Source organism: Trichomycterus rosablanca, chromosome 9, assembly GCF_030014385.1.
Source record: "Trichomycterus rosablanca isolate fTriRos1 chromosome 9, fTriRos1.hap1, whole genome shotgun sequence".
NCBI classification, from domain to species: domain Eukaryota; kingdom Metazoa; phylum Chordata; class Actinopteri; order Siluriformes; family Trichomycteridae; genus Trichomycterus; species Trichomycterus rosablanca.
In genome coordinates this window covers 23,799,131-23,815,002 of record NC_085996.1, presented here as the reverse complement: position 1 = coordinate 23,815,002, position 15,872 = coordinate 23,799,131, and the positions used below count along the sequence as shown (strand labels likewise).

General features: G+C 40.7%; 1 protein-coding gene across 1 annotated transcript in view; it reads left to right on the top strand.

Moving 5' to 3' along the window:
• The window catches only part of LOC134320620 (beta-alanine-activating enzyme-like), a 31,547-nt gene extending 16,215 nt beyond the window's left edge, over nt 1-15,332 (top strand). The window contains exons 6-14 of the mRNA XM_063002118.1: nt 3,262-3,368; nt 3,630-3,802; nt 4,901-5,186; nt 5,275-5,393; nt 7,212-8,013; nt 9,153-9,316; nt 10,401-10,526; nt 11,083-11,214; nt 13,331-15,332. Of these exons, the coding sequence (XP_062858188.1) occupies nt 3,262-3,368; nt 3,630-3,802; nt 4,901-5,186; nt 5,275-5,393; nt 7,212-8,013; nt 9,153-9,316; nt 10,401-10,526; nt 11,083-11,214; nt 13,331-13,801 (2,380 nt within the window). The 3' untranslated portion in view covers nt 13,802-15,332. The remainder of the gene's footprint in view (nt 1-3,261; nt 3,369-3,629; nt 3,803-4,900; nt 5,187-5,274; nt 5,394-7,211; nt 8,014-9,152; nt 9,317-10,400; nt 10,527-11,082; nt 11,215-13,330) is intronic.
• Nucleotides 15,333-15,872: the final 540 nt, after the last annotated feature.

The window sequence follows — 15,872 nt, the reverse complement described above, 5'->3', positions numbered from 1 at the left end:
GTCATGAATGTAACCAAAGTGTAAAACATGACGTTAAAATCCTAATAAACAAACAAACACTATGAACATTCCAGTTTATCCCAAAGTTATTTAACATTTTAATTGGGTTGTGTTCAGGGCGCTGACGTTCTCCAGATCAAATCTGTCCAGTACAGTGGGACCTTGAAACTCGACATCAGTTGGTTTTGGGAGTGGTTTTGAGTTTCAAGGTATTTTTTCCCATAAGGATGTACAGGAAACCTGTCAGTGTGTTCCATGGTCCTGTGGAACTGCATATATTTAAGGCTAATGTAAAATAATAGGTTTGTTTTTGACACTTACACACTGAAAATAACACAAATATAAAAAGACACACTGAAATACAACTGAAAAACAATTAAAATAAATTTAAAAAAACAATTTACATTTACAGCATTTAGCAGACACTTTTTATCCAAAGCGACTGCAGGTGGAGGACAGATGACGACACCGTTGTGCGTAGCAGATAGAACAAATGATTTCGTAATTAATCCCCAACTTCTAAAACGCCAGCTGCTGTCAATAAACCCAGATTAAATAATAATCAATCATATCTAAGCTCCTACCTTATTCAAAATTCAATACTTTTGGTCATGTAGTATGTGGGGGTGTGAATACTTTTGTTCAGACAGGTCACTGTGTGTGTTCAAGCTGTCATTTGAACAGAAGTTCAGTAGATCAAACTGCCTTTCAAAATAGAAGTGAATGGGGCCAAAAATGGGTATAAAAATGTGCGTGGCGGGTAAACTAGTACTCGTATCCAAATGCTGTAAACAAGGACCCGGTGATTGCAGCAATGGCGGGTGACTGTATGTGCATATTCAAAAATATCATAGAAGCCGCGGTTTCATAAACGAGAATTAAAGAGAATGGAACTGAATGAAAGTGAATAGGGCAAAAAAAATGGGCGTGGCGGGTGAGCAGGTGTGTGTGTCTAAAAATTGTATACAAGTCGCAGTGACATCAACGGGCCGGATGATTTAGGATTGGAAAGGTGTTGATATCTCGAAATTTAAAAAATTGAATGAAATTGAATGGGGCGAAAAAAGGGTATAAAAATGGGTGTGGCGGGCAAACGGGTGTGCTGATCCAAAAGCTGCATACAAGACATGCAGTTTGTGGGCGTGTGAATACTTTTGCCCAGACAGGTGACTGTAACTGTGTTCAAGCTGTCGTGTAAGCAGATGTTCGGTATATCAACCTGCCTTTCAAAAAATGATTGGAAGTGAATAGGGCAAAAAATGGGTATACAGTGTATCACAAAAGTGAGTACACCCCTCACATTTCTGCAGATATTTAAGTATATCTTTTCATGGGACAACACTGACAAAATGACACTTTGACACAATGAAAAGTAGTCTGTGTGCAGCTTATATAACAGTGTAAATTTATTCTTCCCTCAAAATAACTCAATATACAGCCATTAATGTCTAAACCACCGGCAACAAAAGTGAGTACACCCCTAAGAGACTACACCACTAAATGTCCAAATTGAGCACTGCTTGTCATTTTCCCTCCAAAATGTCATGTGATTTGTTAGTGTTACTAGGTCTCAGGTGTGCATAGGGAGCAGGTGTGTTTAATTTAGTAGTACAGCTCTCACACTCTCTCATACTGGTCACTGAAAGTTCCAACATGGCACCTCATGGCAAAGAACTCTCTGAGGATCTTAAAAGACGAATTGTTGCGCTACATGAAGATGGCCAAGGCTACAAGAAGATTGCCAACACCCTGAAACTGAGCTGCAGCACAGTGGCCAAGATCATCCAGCGTTTTAAAAGAGCAGGGTCCACTCAGAACAGACCTCGCGTTGGTCGTCCAAAGCAGCTGAGTGCATGTGCTCAGCGTCACATCCAACTGCTGTCTTTGAAAGATAGGCGCAGGAGTGCTGTCAGCATTGCTGCAGAGATTGAAAAGGTGGGGGGTCAGCCTGTCAGTGCTCAGACCATACGCCGCACACTACATCAAATTGGTCTGCATGGCTATAACCCCAGAAGGAAGCCTCTTCTGAAGTCTCTACACAAGAAAGCCCGCAAACAGTTTGCTGAAGACATGTCAACAAAGGACATGGATTACTGGAACCATGTTCTATGGTCTGATGAGACCAAGATTAATTTGTTTGGTTCAGATGGTCTCAAGCATGTGTGGCGGCAATCAGGTGAGGAGAACAAAGATAAGTGTGTCATGCCTACAGTCAAGCATGGTGGTGGGAATGCCATGGTCTGGGGCTGCATGAGTGCAGCAGGTGTTGGGGAGTTACATTTCATTGAGGGACACATGAACTCCAATATGTACTGTGAAATACTGAAGCAGAGCATGATCCCCTCCCTCCGGAAACTGGGTCGCAGGGCAGTGTTCCAGCATGATAATGATCTCAAACACACCTCTAAGACGACCACTGCTTTATTGAAGAGGCTGAGGGTAAAGGTGATGGACTGGCCAAGCATGTCTCCAGACCTAAACCCAATAGAACATCTTTGGGGCATCCTCAAGCGGAAGGTGGAGGAGCGCAAAGTCTCGAATATCCGCCAGCTCCGTGATGTCGTCATGAAGGAGTGGAAAAGCATTCCAGTGGCAACCTGTGAAGCTCTGGTAAACTCCATGCCCAGGAGAGTTAAGGCAGTTCTGGGAAATAATGGTGGCCACACAAAATATTGACACTTCAGGAACTTTCACTAAGGGGTGTACTCACTTTTGTTGCCGGTGGTTTAGACATTAATGGCTGTATATTGAGTTATTTTGAGGGATGAATAAATTTACACTGTTATATAAGCTGCACACAGACTACTTTTCATTGTGTCAAAGTGTCATTTTGTCAGTGCTGTCCCATGAAAAGATATACTTAAATATCTGCAGAAATGTGAGGGGTGTACTCACTTTTGTGATACACTGTATATGGCATGTGAACGGGTGTGCAAATCCAAAAGCTGTATACAAGCAGTGGTGTCATCAGCGGACAATTTAGAGTTGAAACGGCGTCAATATCTCGAAAATTGTGGATGAAGAAAGCTGGACAAAAAACGGGTGGAATAATAATAAGAAGAATAAGACTAACGGATAACAACAGTGCCTACTGCAATCACATGAATAAAGAAGCTAATATGGAGTTGGGCCACCCATTGCTTCCAGAACAGTTTTAAAACTTATTTAAATACTATCCAGATCTTGAATGCTTTGTTGTGGGATGTTGAAGTAAAATGAATGATGGTCCAGAACATGTTTATTATTTATCTTATTTGAAAGGACAGCTGCATCTGTGCCTCTTGGGGAGCCTCTAAGGGACACTGTTGTGGAAGTAAGAGACGAGAGAGGATGTTTGGTGACTGAAGGAGAAGGCCAAATTTTCATAGGTAATAATATAGAACCATTTGTTCTCATTTCATTTAAACATTTTTGATATTTAACCAACTGGGTCATGCAAGCGCCTTTATAAATTCATTGTTTATAAATCTGAAAGAAGCAGAAATTGTAAATAATATATAATATTTTACAATTATTACTCATAGCTATAACAGAAATACTAAAGCTTAAAGGTTGGTGCTATTAATAAAAATACTAATGCATCCAATTGTATCATTTACCTGTGTGTATATACTGTATATATTTTACAGGTGGCCGGGAGAGGGTGTGTCTGCTAGACGATGAGATATGTACTGCTAAGGGAGTGATGCGTGCTACAGGGGACTGGGCGATGGTGCAGAACTCTCAACTATATTATCTGGGAAGGAAGGATAGGCTGGTCAAACGCCATGGCCAGCAGGTACACCTTAATGCACTGCAACAGGTGGGGGTCTTTCAGTGTAAATCACTTACTTGTATTGATGATTGTAAAGTTTTAGTGGATGTAATTTTTATAAGATAAAAATGTAAATTGTTAATGTGTTTTATTTCCCAACCTAAGAACCTTTACCCTGACTTATCCCCAGCCCACCGTCTTTTATAAAACCATTGAGAGTGTCAATTTAATTTTAAATACTTTACATAGATACTGGCATGTTTACCATATTTAGGGGCTGCCACGATTGACCATTCTGGTCCGCATACCTGATTTGGCACAGTTTTTACACCCTTCCTGAAGCAACCCTCCTTATTTGTATCCAGGCTTGTGACAGCCACACAGAGTGTACTAACAAGTGCACCTTCCAATGGATAGGCTATTTAGCCCCCCCATCCTCAGATATAGCCAATCATGTCTGTGTAAATGACCAACCGGCCAATAGCGCCATTGAGATTTAAACCCCGGATCTCAGCACCAGTGCGCTAGTGTATGTTTCCACTGCACCCCCTAGATACTAGCAATAATTATATAAAATAGATTATTAACTAAGAGTTTTTCTTGGTTAATTAAGTTTTATGCACTGGAACAGAATTTCTAATCACCCTACTTTACTAATTATTGTCAGATTAAGACAACACCAATGCTATTGTTGCTTTTCTGATGTAGTTCATATTCCAGTAATTTGGGATACAGCCTTTTTTAATAACAATTAAGTCTGCAAGCCAGCTGTTCATCTTTAAATGAGGTTTCATTGACTATTCAAATATGATCAAATCAACAATAATTGTTTTTAACATAGACAATGGTAGTGCATGGCAAAATACTTATCATAGTATCCAACAATAATAATATGAATATGTGAAAGGCTTAAAGCTGAGAAGCTTTGGCCATGACATTATTATCCTTTAGTACTCCAAATACCAGTCAAAAGCACTATTTATAAAACAATAAGACTAAAATCCACCATCAAAGATAAGGTGAACTTAAAAATGGAAAAATATATCAAAGCTTATCAGTCTTTCCGGTTCTCTCCAGGTTTCTGGATTGTTTAACCTTTCATAATAAAGTGTTTTATAGTATTTCTGTTTTTTCTTCCCGTGCCAGGCTTTGGAAAGTTTGCCTGAGGTGGATACCGCTGTGGTCAGTCTACATGACAGCAGCAGATTGGTAGCTTTTGTAGTGCCCACCTCCAACCACAGAAACATCGCCTTGGAACATAAGGTTTACCAAGAAGGTCATGTCCACAACAACACTGAGGTCTTAGAAGACTCATCATTTTCCTCTACATCTCTTGAGATGGCAGTTTCTCAGGGACTCTCTCAGCTCGTGCCCAGCCACTGCATTCCAGATACTGTGTTACTGGTTCCAGAACTGCCACTCACCAATCATGGTATTTTCTACGCCTTTATAACAGATATTATGTTTCTGATTGTAACACACAACCTTGTTTTACTTCTCTCATGGTTGTGTTTCAATAGGGAAAGTAGCAATGGAGAAGCTAATGAGAATGTATGAAAGACAGAGAGAGATCAGTGGTAAACACACTGCACTGGAAGATGTAGAGACTGTAAGGGAAAGACTGCAGACACTATGGAAGGTACGAGGATTTTTGTATATTTCTTGGATCCTACAATTCAAAGTCTGGATCTTTAATTTCACAGTCAATAAAAACTGGTTTCAGTATTACATGCAGCCATCACAGATGTACAGTACCGACACCTTTTGACCTGCATGAGGCAGGTTCATATGGAGAGCACTAATCTCACCCATTTTAGTGTTCAGGCACCATCGATCAGCCAGCAGAAGCTGCAATTGCAGCAGTTATAAGAAAACCCACTTCAGCCATTGTCCTGCCCTCTAGAGACACAGCCAGTTGTGTGTCTGTGTAAGCGTCTGGATGGCTGATAGCATAGCTGACATTCGACCTCAAGATCTCAGCACTGGTGTGTTATCATATTTTACTGCTGTGCCACCTGAGCACCAGTCTTATCATTTTGGAAGATTTTTGGCTCACCCTTCTTCAACAACATTGCTTCAGTTCACTGTTGTTTGAGGGCGTATGTTTATGCCCCCCCCCCCCCACTACTGCATCTCTGGTGTTGAGGTCTAGACTTTGAATATTTTTTGTTTTTTAGCCCTTTTAAATGTCGATTTTCTGGTGTGCTTGGGATTGTTGTCCTATTACATGATCCAATTTTGCCTCAGTTTAGTTTTCGTCTAAAGTTCATTGTTCTCTCAGTGACTGCAAGTTTCACAGGTCTTATGGCTGCAAAACAAGCCTTAACAATGAACACTTCCATGATAAGGCATAACATGGTGGGTAAATGACTGCATGTTGAAATATTTTAGTGTTTTAGCTGTCACCCTTAATATAGTAAAAGTTAAGGCAGCAGTTAAGTTTATGGGCCATTTGAGACCTGTGACACCAAAAGTTAAGGCCAGCCCCTATATGCTTACAACATACTACTTCTGTATATTAAACTAGCTTTGAATCACTGTTTAAGTCATCCTAGCTAAGGTATAGATTTAGGCATTTTAGAAAAGAGATATTTTGTAGGGCGGCACGGTGGCTTAGTGGGTAGCACTGTCGCCTCACAGCAAGAAGGTCCTGGGTTTGATCCCCAGGTGGGGCGGTCCGGGTCCTTTCTTTGCAGAGTTTGCATGTTCTCCCCGTGTTCACGTGGGTTTCCTCCGGGTGCTTCGGTTTCCTCCCACAGTCCAAAAACATGCCACCAGGCTAATTGGAAACACTGAATTGTCCTATAGATACCTAGCCGCTAGATGCACAAACCAGTGCATTGTAGTGCCGGTCCCAAGCCCGGATAAAATAGGGAGGGTTGTGTCAGGAAGGGCATCCGGCGTAAAAATTGTGCCAAGCTGACCCCTCAAAACGAACGAGACAAAGGCCGAGGAAAAGAAGAAGTAAAGAGATATTTTGTAATATTAAATCAGAAATCCATAAATTAAGGAGGTTATGGCTACTCACAAATACATTTATTTATTTATTAGGGTTTTAATGTCATGTTTTACACACTTTGCTTACATTCATGACAGGACAAGTATTTAATCGTTACACAAGATTCATTAGTTCAAGTCGTTAAGTGTCAAACACAGTCATGAACAATTTTGTATTTCCAATTCAACTCACTACCATGTCTTGGAGTATGGGTGGAAACCAGAGCTCCCCGAGGGAACCTTTGCAGACACTCTCACACATGCAATGGCTTCTAATTCTATATTTTTAGTCATCTGGGCCTAAGTAACAGTTGTATGGTCTTCATCGACTTCTAAACACAAACAAAATAACCAGGTCATAAGAAAAAATACCTAAAAATATAAGCATACTCTATAATTTAGTAACACGTAGAACCACATTAGCAATAATAACTTTGTTAACTTTGTTTGTGTGTGATAGGAATGTCTTGGTCTTCCAGATGATGTGGTCATCACAGAAGATGCCCACTTCATGTTAAGTGGTGGGGATTCCCTTCAAGCTCTGCGGCTCTTTGATCACATCACTCTTACTATGAGAGCGTCCTCTACAGGTCTGCTAGAGGTCATTCTAGACGGCACTTTCTCAGATGTACTGAAACACATCACCACACCAACACAGCACAATCCTAACCAGACATCATCCAAGAGACAACTTGAAGATTCTACACTAGCTATACCAGCCAAAAGATACCACACAGAAGTGACCTCCAACATAAACCCGGAGACGCCCATCTCACCTGTGGTTTTCTCAGAGAGAGGAAGTATGGGATTTGTACTCGTTAGAAGAGCTGGAGAGGTTATAGACTGGAATTACTCTCGAAGTAGAAAGCAGAGTAAAATTACAGAAGACAAGTCACAAGATTCATCAAGTGGAAATATTAGTACCTCATCTCTGAGCAAACCAAGTCAGACTGAGTTCTCGGTAAGACCCATAAACACAGACCAGGATATTCCATCTGGAAAGGAGAAAGGTCAGGACATCACATCAGAGGAGCTACCTCTTGAGCTGCGGGTCTGCTGGAGCTCCGATACGGGCAGATGTGTGGACGCCTCACCGGTCCTGCTGGTACGTTCTGATCGGGCCATCGTCTTCATCGGCTCTCACTCACACAGACTGCAAGCTCTGGATCTGAGCACTGGAGAGGTGCTCTGGGAGCGGGTGCTAGGAGGCAGACTAGAATCCTCTGCGGCTGTTTCAAAATGTGGGAACCTCGTAGCAGTAGGTTAGTAGTCACAATCTGGATAGCATAACATTGAGATGCAAATGAAATGCAAGTTTATCATGTCCAACAGTATTTTGTTTCAGGAGTAGCAGCCATTTAAAAAGGAGACTGGGAGTGACAATGTAGCCACTAAAACTCAACACTCTGTCACCCCAAAGCCTCTCTTGTTGCATAAGTTTATACTTTTGACCATATAAAGTAGGTAAAGGTTACCTTGCAATATGATAACCTTGTATAACCCTAATAATAGAAAAAGGAAGAAAGCTTGGGTAGCACAGTGGCTCAGTGGTAGCACTGTCGCCTCACAGCAATAAGGTCCTGGGTTCGATTCCCAGCTGGGGAGGTCTGGGTCCTTTCTGTGTGTCTGCGTGGGTTTCCGGGTTCCTCCCACAGTCCAAAGACATGCAAGTGAGGTAAGTTGGGGGTACAAAATTGTCCATGACTGTGTTTGACATTGAACTTGTGAACTGATGAATCTTGTGTAACCAGTTTTTTTTTTACACTGGATGCCCTTCCTGACTCAACCCATGTATTTGTTCGGGCTTGGGACCGGCACTAAGGGTGCACTTATATTAGTTCACCCAGTGGTTAGGTTCATGTAATGTCATGTGCCTTCTGTATTTGTGAAACATCTTTATTGGGATTTCAACCCCTGGAACTTGGGCACCAGGACCTTGTGCTGTGAGGCGACAGTTCCCCACCAAGCCTATATTACAATTTAAAGCATTGTAACACATTCATGTAATTAATAATATAATTAATACTATGACATTGTAATTAATGATTAATAAGTGAGTGTATTAATATTTGATGTACCTGTGATAGCTCAGTGGTTAAGGTACTAGTAAACAAAAGGTTGCTGGTTCAAGCCCCGCCACCACCAAGTTGCCACTGTTGGGTCCCTGAGCAAGGCCCTTAACCCTAAATTGCTCATCGTGTTCCGCTCATTGTGTAAGTCGCTTTGGATACAAGCGTCTGCTAAATGCTGAAAATGTAAATGTAACTGTACCTCCTGCTCAGGAAAGTTAATACAGTACTTTCAACCATTAACAACAGGTTACAGTTGGGTGTATTGACAATTGTAAGCTCTTATTTCATTAATAAATAAGCTGCTATGTCATTTTTTGCCTTTCTTTTAGGCTGTTATGATGGACAGGTGTATTTTCTGCATGTGGACACAGGAGAGACATGCTGGATGTTCAAAACAGAAGATACAATAAAGAGTTCTCCCACTGTAGATTCTCAGACTGGACTGGTTATTGTTGGTTCACATGATGGACATGTCTATGCTCTTCAACCACAGGTAAACGCTGAAGTAATTATTTACTTAGCGCCTATTTAATATTAGTAAATACACTTTGTAGCATAACTATTCACCCCTTTAACATTTAAAAGACAAAATGGACCATTTAGACTATTAACAGCAAAGGGTGAATATTATACAGACATCTGTCATGCTTTGAAAGTGCATCAGGGACCATGGCATGAGTGACCTGCATATGTGTGAAGATACCGTTAACATTGAGGTGAATATTAGGGTTTTACAGAGGCACATGCTGCCATCAAAGCTACGTCTTTTCCTGTAAGATTCATGGTTATTCTTTGCCCACAACAACAGAGTGTCTGTCCAGATCTGTCACCTATTAAACATTTATACCTTTCAGAATCAGGTGTAATTACATTTCTGGAATGTAAACAATCTAAACGTTAAAGACCTTGCTTGAGGGCCCAGCAATGGCAGCGGAGGGGTTGAACCAGCAATCTTCTGATTACTCGTCTAATACCTTAACCACTGAGCTACCACTGAGCGACAAGTCCAGCATTGATCTCGCTCAAGGGTCCAAAAATGGCAACCTGGCCCTGGTGAGGCTTGAAACAAAGAGCTTCTAATTACTAGCCTAGTAGCTTCACAACTGAGTTACCACTGTCTATGTATTTATTTTGAGATCACATTTTGAGCACATGGGCTCCATTAAGCTAATTATGTGACTTTCGGATAGCAACTGGATGTACCAGATCTAATTTAGGGGTGTTACAGTAATGGGGTAAATATCACCGCTTTAGTGTAAATCATTTTGCAGTGTATATAAGCTTTAATACATTTAACTTTTGTGTATTCATGACATACTGTATACGGTAAGTTCAATTTAGATTCATTTCAGAGTTAAGACGGTAAATAACTATGCAGTTTACTGTATATCGTTCTCTATAATTAGTTAAAATTAGGATTGTGAGGGGAGGGGGAAACATTGGTGTTAAAGCTTGACAAACTGGTGAACCCTGAAAACCATTTGATTTCTGATAACCTTTGATATTTTATGTGAATCTGTATGTAGCATTTGTCTTATGTGAACACATTCAGTTCAGTGTGTTTGTGTGTGTTTCAGATGAAGCAGTGTGTGTGGAAATACTATTGTGAAGGTGGTGCAGTGTTTTCCTCCCCCTGTGTCCACTCTTTCCCCAGACGGCTGTATGCTGCCACATTGAGAGGGCAGCTCCACTGTCTCAATCCAGTGAGTCCAGGCTATTCTCTTTCTGTATGAGAACATCAAAACCGACTTGATTGTGATGATAATAAGTTATATGTGATGATAATATACACATAGACATAAAGCTTTGTTTCATGCTAAACAGTTTTGTGTGAAGTACCTAAGACTTGATAAATAGCACCAATACTTTTCTGAATAATTAATATGAATATTTTGTGTGTACTTAAGTATCTATGTTTCATTTTAATTAACTGTTTAAGAGACTATCTGCAGATGAGATATTGAGTTACCTACTTACCTACCTATCTAGCACACCTGCATATAATAATGTAGATGACTAAAATAAATACATAAAAACTACATTGTTATATAAATTAGTATTATAGTCAAGCCATTCATCTTGCATATGGTCAGTAACATTTCAAACGAATCAAATCAAAGAAGTAAATAAAAAATAAACCTTGAATAAATGAACCTTTTTATTTATCCTAGCATCCCGGACTAGAGTTTAGATATCTTATTTCTTATTTCTAGACACAGCATTTATAATGATCTAAATAATTCTTGATTCTTTCTACAGGATAGTGGTAAACTTCTGTGGAAGTACTGCAGCAAAGCTCCATTTTTCTCCTCTCCTTGCTGTTCTGTTACCTGTGTGTGCATTGGATCAGTAAGTGGAAACATCAGTGCATTAAACCATGATGGAAGTCTGGTAAGAAACTATACAACAGATACTTTAATTATTACTTTATTTAGATTTAGATTAAATAAAGATAATTAATAATGTAATTTAATTACATTTAAAAAAATAAATGAACATTTAAATAAATTAATAATAATTTAATAAAGATCATTTAGATAATTAATAGATATTTAATTATTTATTTATTTAGATAGAGCCAAACAGATAAAGACAAAACTTTTATAATAGTTGGTATATAAACATCATTTAGCGGGCATAATTGCCAGTGCCTGCAGGGAGGGATGACCGGAATATGTGGGCGGGTCTTCAAACGCTGTGTAAGGACCCTGATTGGCTGATAGAGGTGCCTGTGCAGAGTGCATGGGTGGAAAAGGGTCCCGTTAAGGCCTGCACGCAGGTTGGAGGAGGAGTGAGCAGCAATATGCCCACCTCAACATACACTGATCAGCCATAACATTAAAACCACCTCCTTGTTTCTAAACTCACTGTCCATTTAATCAGCTCCACTTCCCATAAAAAAGCACTTTGTAGTTCTACAATTACCGACTGTAGTCCATCTGTTTCTCTGCATGCTTTTTTTTAGCCTGCTTTCACCCTGTTCTTCAATGGTCAGGACCCCCACAGGACCACCACAGAGCAGGTATTATTTAGGTGGTGGATAATTCTCAGCACTGCAATGACAATGACATGGTGGTGGTGTGTTAGTGTGTGTTGTGCTGGTATGAGTGGATCAGACACAGCAGCGCTGCTTTAGTTTTTAAACACTGTGTCCACTCACTGTCCACTCTATTAGACACTCCTACCTAGTTGGTCCACCTTGTAGATGTAAGTCAGAGACGATCGATCGTCTATTGCTGCTGTTTTGAGTTGGTCATCTTCTAGACCTTCATCAGTGATCACAGGACATGTTTCCCTCAATGAACTGCAGCTCCCCAGTGCCAGCAACACTCATGCAGCCCAAGACCATGATGCTACCACCACCATGCTTGACTGTAGGCAAGATACAGTTGTCTTGGTACTTCTCACCAGGGCGCCGCCACACATGCTGGACACCATCTGAGCCAAACAAGTTTATCTTGGTCTCGTCAGACCACAGGGCATTCCAGTAATCCATGTTCTTGGACTGCTTGTTTTCAGCAAACTGTTTGCGGGCTTTCTTGTGCGTCAGCTTCCTTCTGGGATGACGACCATGCAGACCGAGTTGATGCAGTATGTTGCGTATGGTCTGAGCACTGACAGGCTGACCTCCCACATCTTCAACCTCTGCAGCAATGCTGGCAGCACTCATGTGTCTATTTTTTAAAGCCAACCTCTGGATATGACGCCGAACACGTGGACTCAACTTCTTTGGTCGACCCTGGCGAAGCCTGTCCCGAGTGGAACCTGTCCTGGAAAACCACTGTATGACCTTGGCCACCATGCTGTAGCTCAGTTTCAGGGTGTTAGCAATCTTCTTATAGCCCAGGCCATCTTTGTGGAGAGCAACAATTCTATTTCTCACATCCTCGGAGAGTTCTTTGCCATGAGGTGCCATGTTGAATATCCAGTGGCCAGTATGAGAGAATTGTACCCAAAACACCAAATTTAACAGCCCTGCTCCCCATTTACACCTGGGACCTTGACACATGACACCAGGGAGGGACAACGACACATTTGGGCACAATTTGGACATGTTCACTGTGGGGTGTACTCACTTATGTTGCCAGCTATTTAGACATTAATGGCTGTGTGTTGAGTTATTTTCAGAAGACAGTAAATCTATACTGTTATACAAGCTGTACACTGACTACTCTAAGTTATATCCAAGTTTCATGTCTATAGTGTTGTCCCATGAAAAGATATAATGAAATATTTGCAGAAATGTGAGGGGTGTACTCACTTTTGTGATACACTGTATACTGTGTATTTGTAACACCTCTTAGTCAATCCTGGGAGGAGGATAATAGTCCAACCATAAATATAAAGCCACCTGCATCCTGTAATCAGACACTGTCAATTTAAAATGCTACAGGAGACACAAACATTATATATTGACATATAATATACATTTAAACACTATAGTTTTTTATGCACAAAGTTACAAGTGTTTAATGTAAACTTATACTCTTATTCACCCTTTTTTCAGTTATGGGAGTTTGTCACGGATGGACCCGTCTTGTCATCACCAAGCTTTGTTTCACTGCCATCTCTGACCAGTGACGAAACCAGATCTACTGAGTATGACAGTTCCGCATCATTGTCTCCAGCAAATCAAGCAGTTGTATGTGGATCACACGATGGCTCTGTGTACTGCTTAAATTCCAAAGATGGATCAATACTGTGGCGCTTCCAGACCACAGGCAAGGTGTACTCCAGTCCATTTGTTTTTGATGGTTCTCTATGGGGCACTAGAACCCTGGTAGCTGCAGTTTCAACTGATGGAACAATGTGGATATTAGATGGAGAGCAGGGAACGCTGAAAGCATATTTTGTCTTTTCAGGAGAGCTCTTCTCCTCTCCTATTGTGTGGGGACGAAACATAGTTGTGGGATGTCGGAACGACTATGTGTACTGCCTGGAACTGTCTAATAGAAAGGAACGACCGAATAATGTTTAAAGTATGCAGTGTGTTAGTAAAAGTAACCACCTGTGCATCCTTATGTATCGAAGACTATGGACATTAATGTGGAGCTGGTTTTCCCATTGTAGCTAACAACTATGGAGGAACTGTAAACTGTAAGAACATTGTTGAGCACTGTTTGCATAGTAGAGCTACTGTATATTTTATACACAGTGTTCTAGTTCATACCAAAGGTGATGGATGAGGTTGAATTCAGGATTCTGTGCAGGCGATTTAAATTCTTTCTACCTTTTCTTCTTGATGGACCTTACTTTTTGTACACTGGAATTGTGATGCCACACAGAACAGCAGCTGAAGGTACACAATTCTGTAAAATGGCATTTTATGTTGCAGCATTTTGATTTGCCCAGCCCGAAACCATCAAAAACACAGATCATTATTCCTCCTCCACCAAACTTCACAGTTACAGCATAGTGGATTCAGGCAGGTAAGCAGACTACCAAATGGTGAAGCCTAGAATATGTTTCCACTCTTCTAATAGAGTCCAATGGAGTGTTTTACACCATTCATCCAAGACTTTGCACTGGGCATGGATATTGTAGGCCTGTGTTTAGCTGCTGGGCCCCAATAAATAGTTCTTGTGCTGTTTTTAGTCTGTAATTTAAGAGTAAGTGTTGCAACCGAGCACTTTTTATGTGTTTTAGCAATTAGTTGGTGTGTGTGTGATGTATACGTTTCCTCCGACCCAGCACCTCTCTATCTGCCAACCAGGGTCCCGGACTATGTGTGGGTGGGATCTTCATACGCTGTGTAAGGACCCTGACTGGTGGAAGAGAAGCCAGTGCAGAATGCAGGGGCGAAAAGAGGAGGGCTGTGCATGTGTCGGAAGAGGCAGGAGCAGCGACGTGCTCTCCCCGGATGCAATCGGGTATCCCTCAGCAGCGGAAGACAAATTGACTGCGCTAAATCGGGAGGAAAATGGGGAGAAAATGCATTGAAATCCTAATAAATAAATGAATAAATATTAAAATTTATATTTTCCATAATGTGGAACAAAAAACAACTATCAACAAACTGCTTTTATTTCAATGTTACATACAACACTGTTTACGCTACACTATTGCACACGACAAAATTAAAAACAAAGTGACAAAACTCGGGTTCTCCGAGGGAACACAGTCCAGTTCATATCACCTCTGTACATACATACCTACATACATTACATACATACGTACAAAATGTAGTGTTAAGCAGAGTGGGTTGGAGTCTTGCTGTGAGATCAAGTTTTACTATCATCATTGTTTGAATCCCACTAGTGCGATTGTGTTTTTTTTTTTACACATTTTTGTGATACAAGAACAGCTACGACAAGCTACAACAGGATAACGTTTCCATAACAGCAAGCAGGCAGTCAGGCTTCCAGTTAACTAATTTAAGTAAACTGGTGGCCATAAACACTGCAGGAAGCCATTAATTTATTAACCTGTGGTTAATGGTTCTCTGTAAAAATAAATGTGAAATGTGGTGTTGCGGTGAAAGCTTCATTAAAGTTATTTACATAAGTAAACAGAGTGACTGTCATTGTCATGCTGATTTAAATGACATCTTTAGGGACAGACGTCAGTTGTACAGACACAGTGAGAATTTTTGTCAAGATATCAAATAATCTATCGACAGATCACTATTGACATGTGACAAATCGAAAAAATAACATAAAATATGCTAGTAAGGTACTGGGCCACAAAGAACATCCAGACCAGCTTGAAGACATCTTAAAATAAATTCACCTAGTCTATGGAACTGTACTAGAGGGTAGGAGCACCATTCTTTTAAAAGATGAAGAGTGCTGTCCAACACGTGAGTACAAAATCTTAGATCTGGTGACTGCAAAGATCATAGCATACACCGATCAGCCATAACATTAAAACCACCTCCTTGTTTCCACACTCACTGTCCATTTTATCAGCTCCACTTACCATATAGAAGCTCCACTTACCATATATATTTCTCTACATACCTTTTTAGCCTGCTTTCATCCTGTTCTTCAATGGTCAGGACCACCACAGAACAGGTATTATTTAGGTGGTGGATCATTCTCAGCACAGCG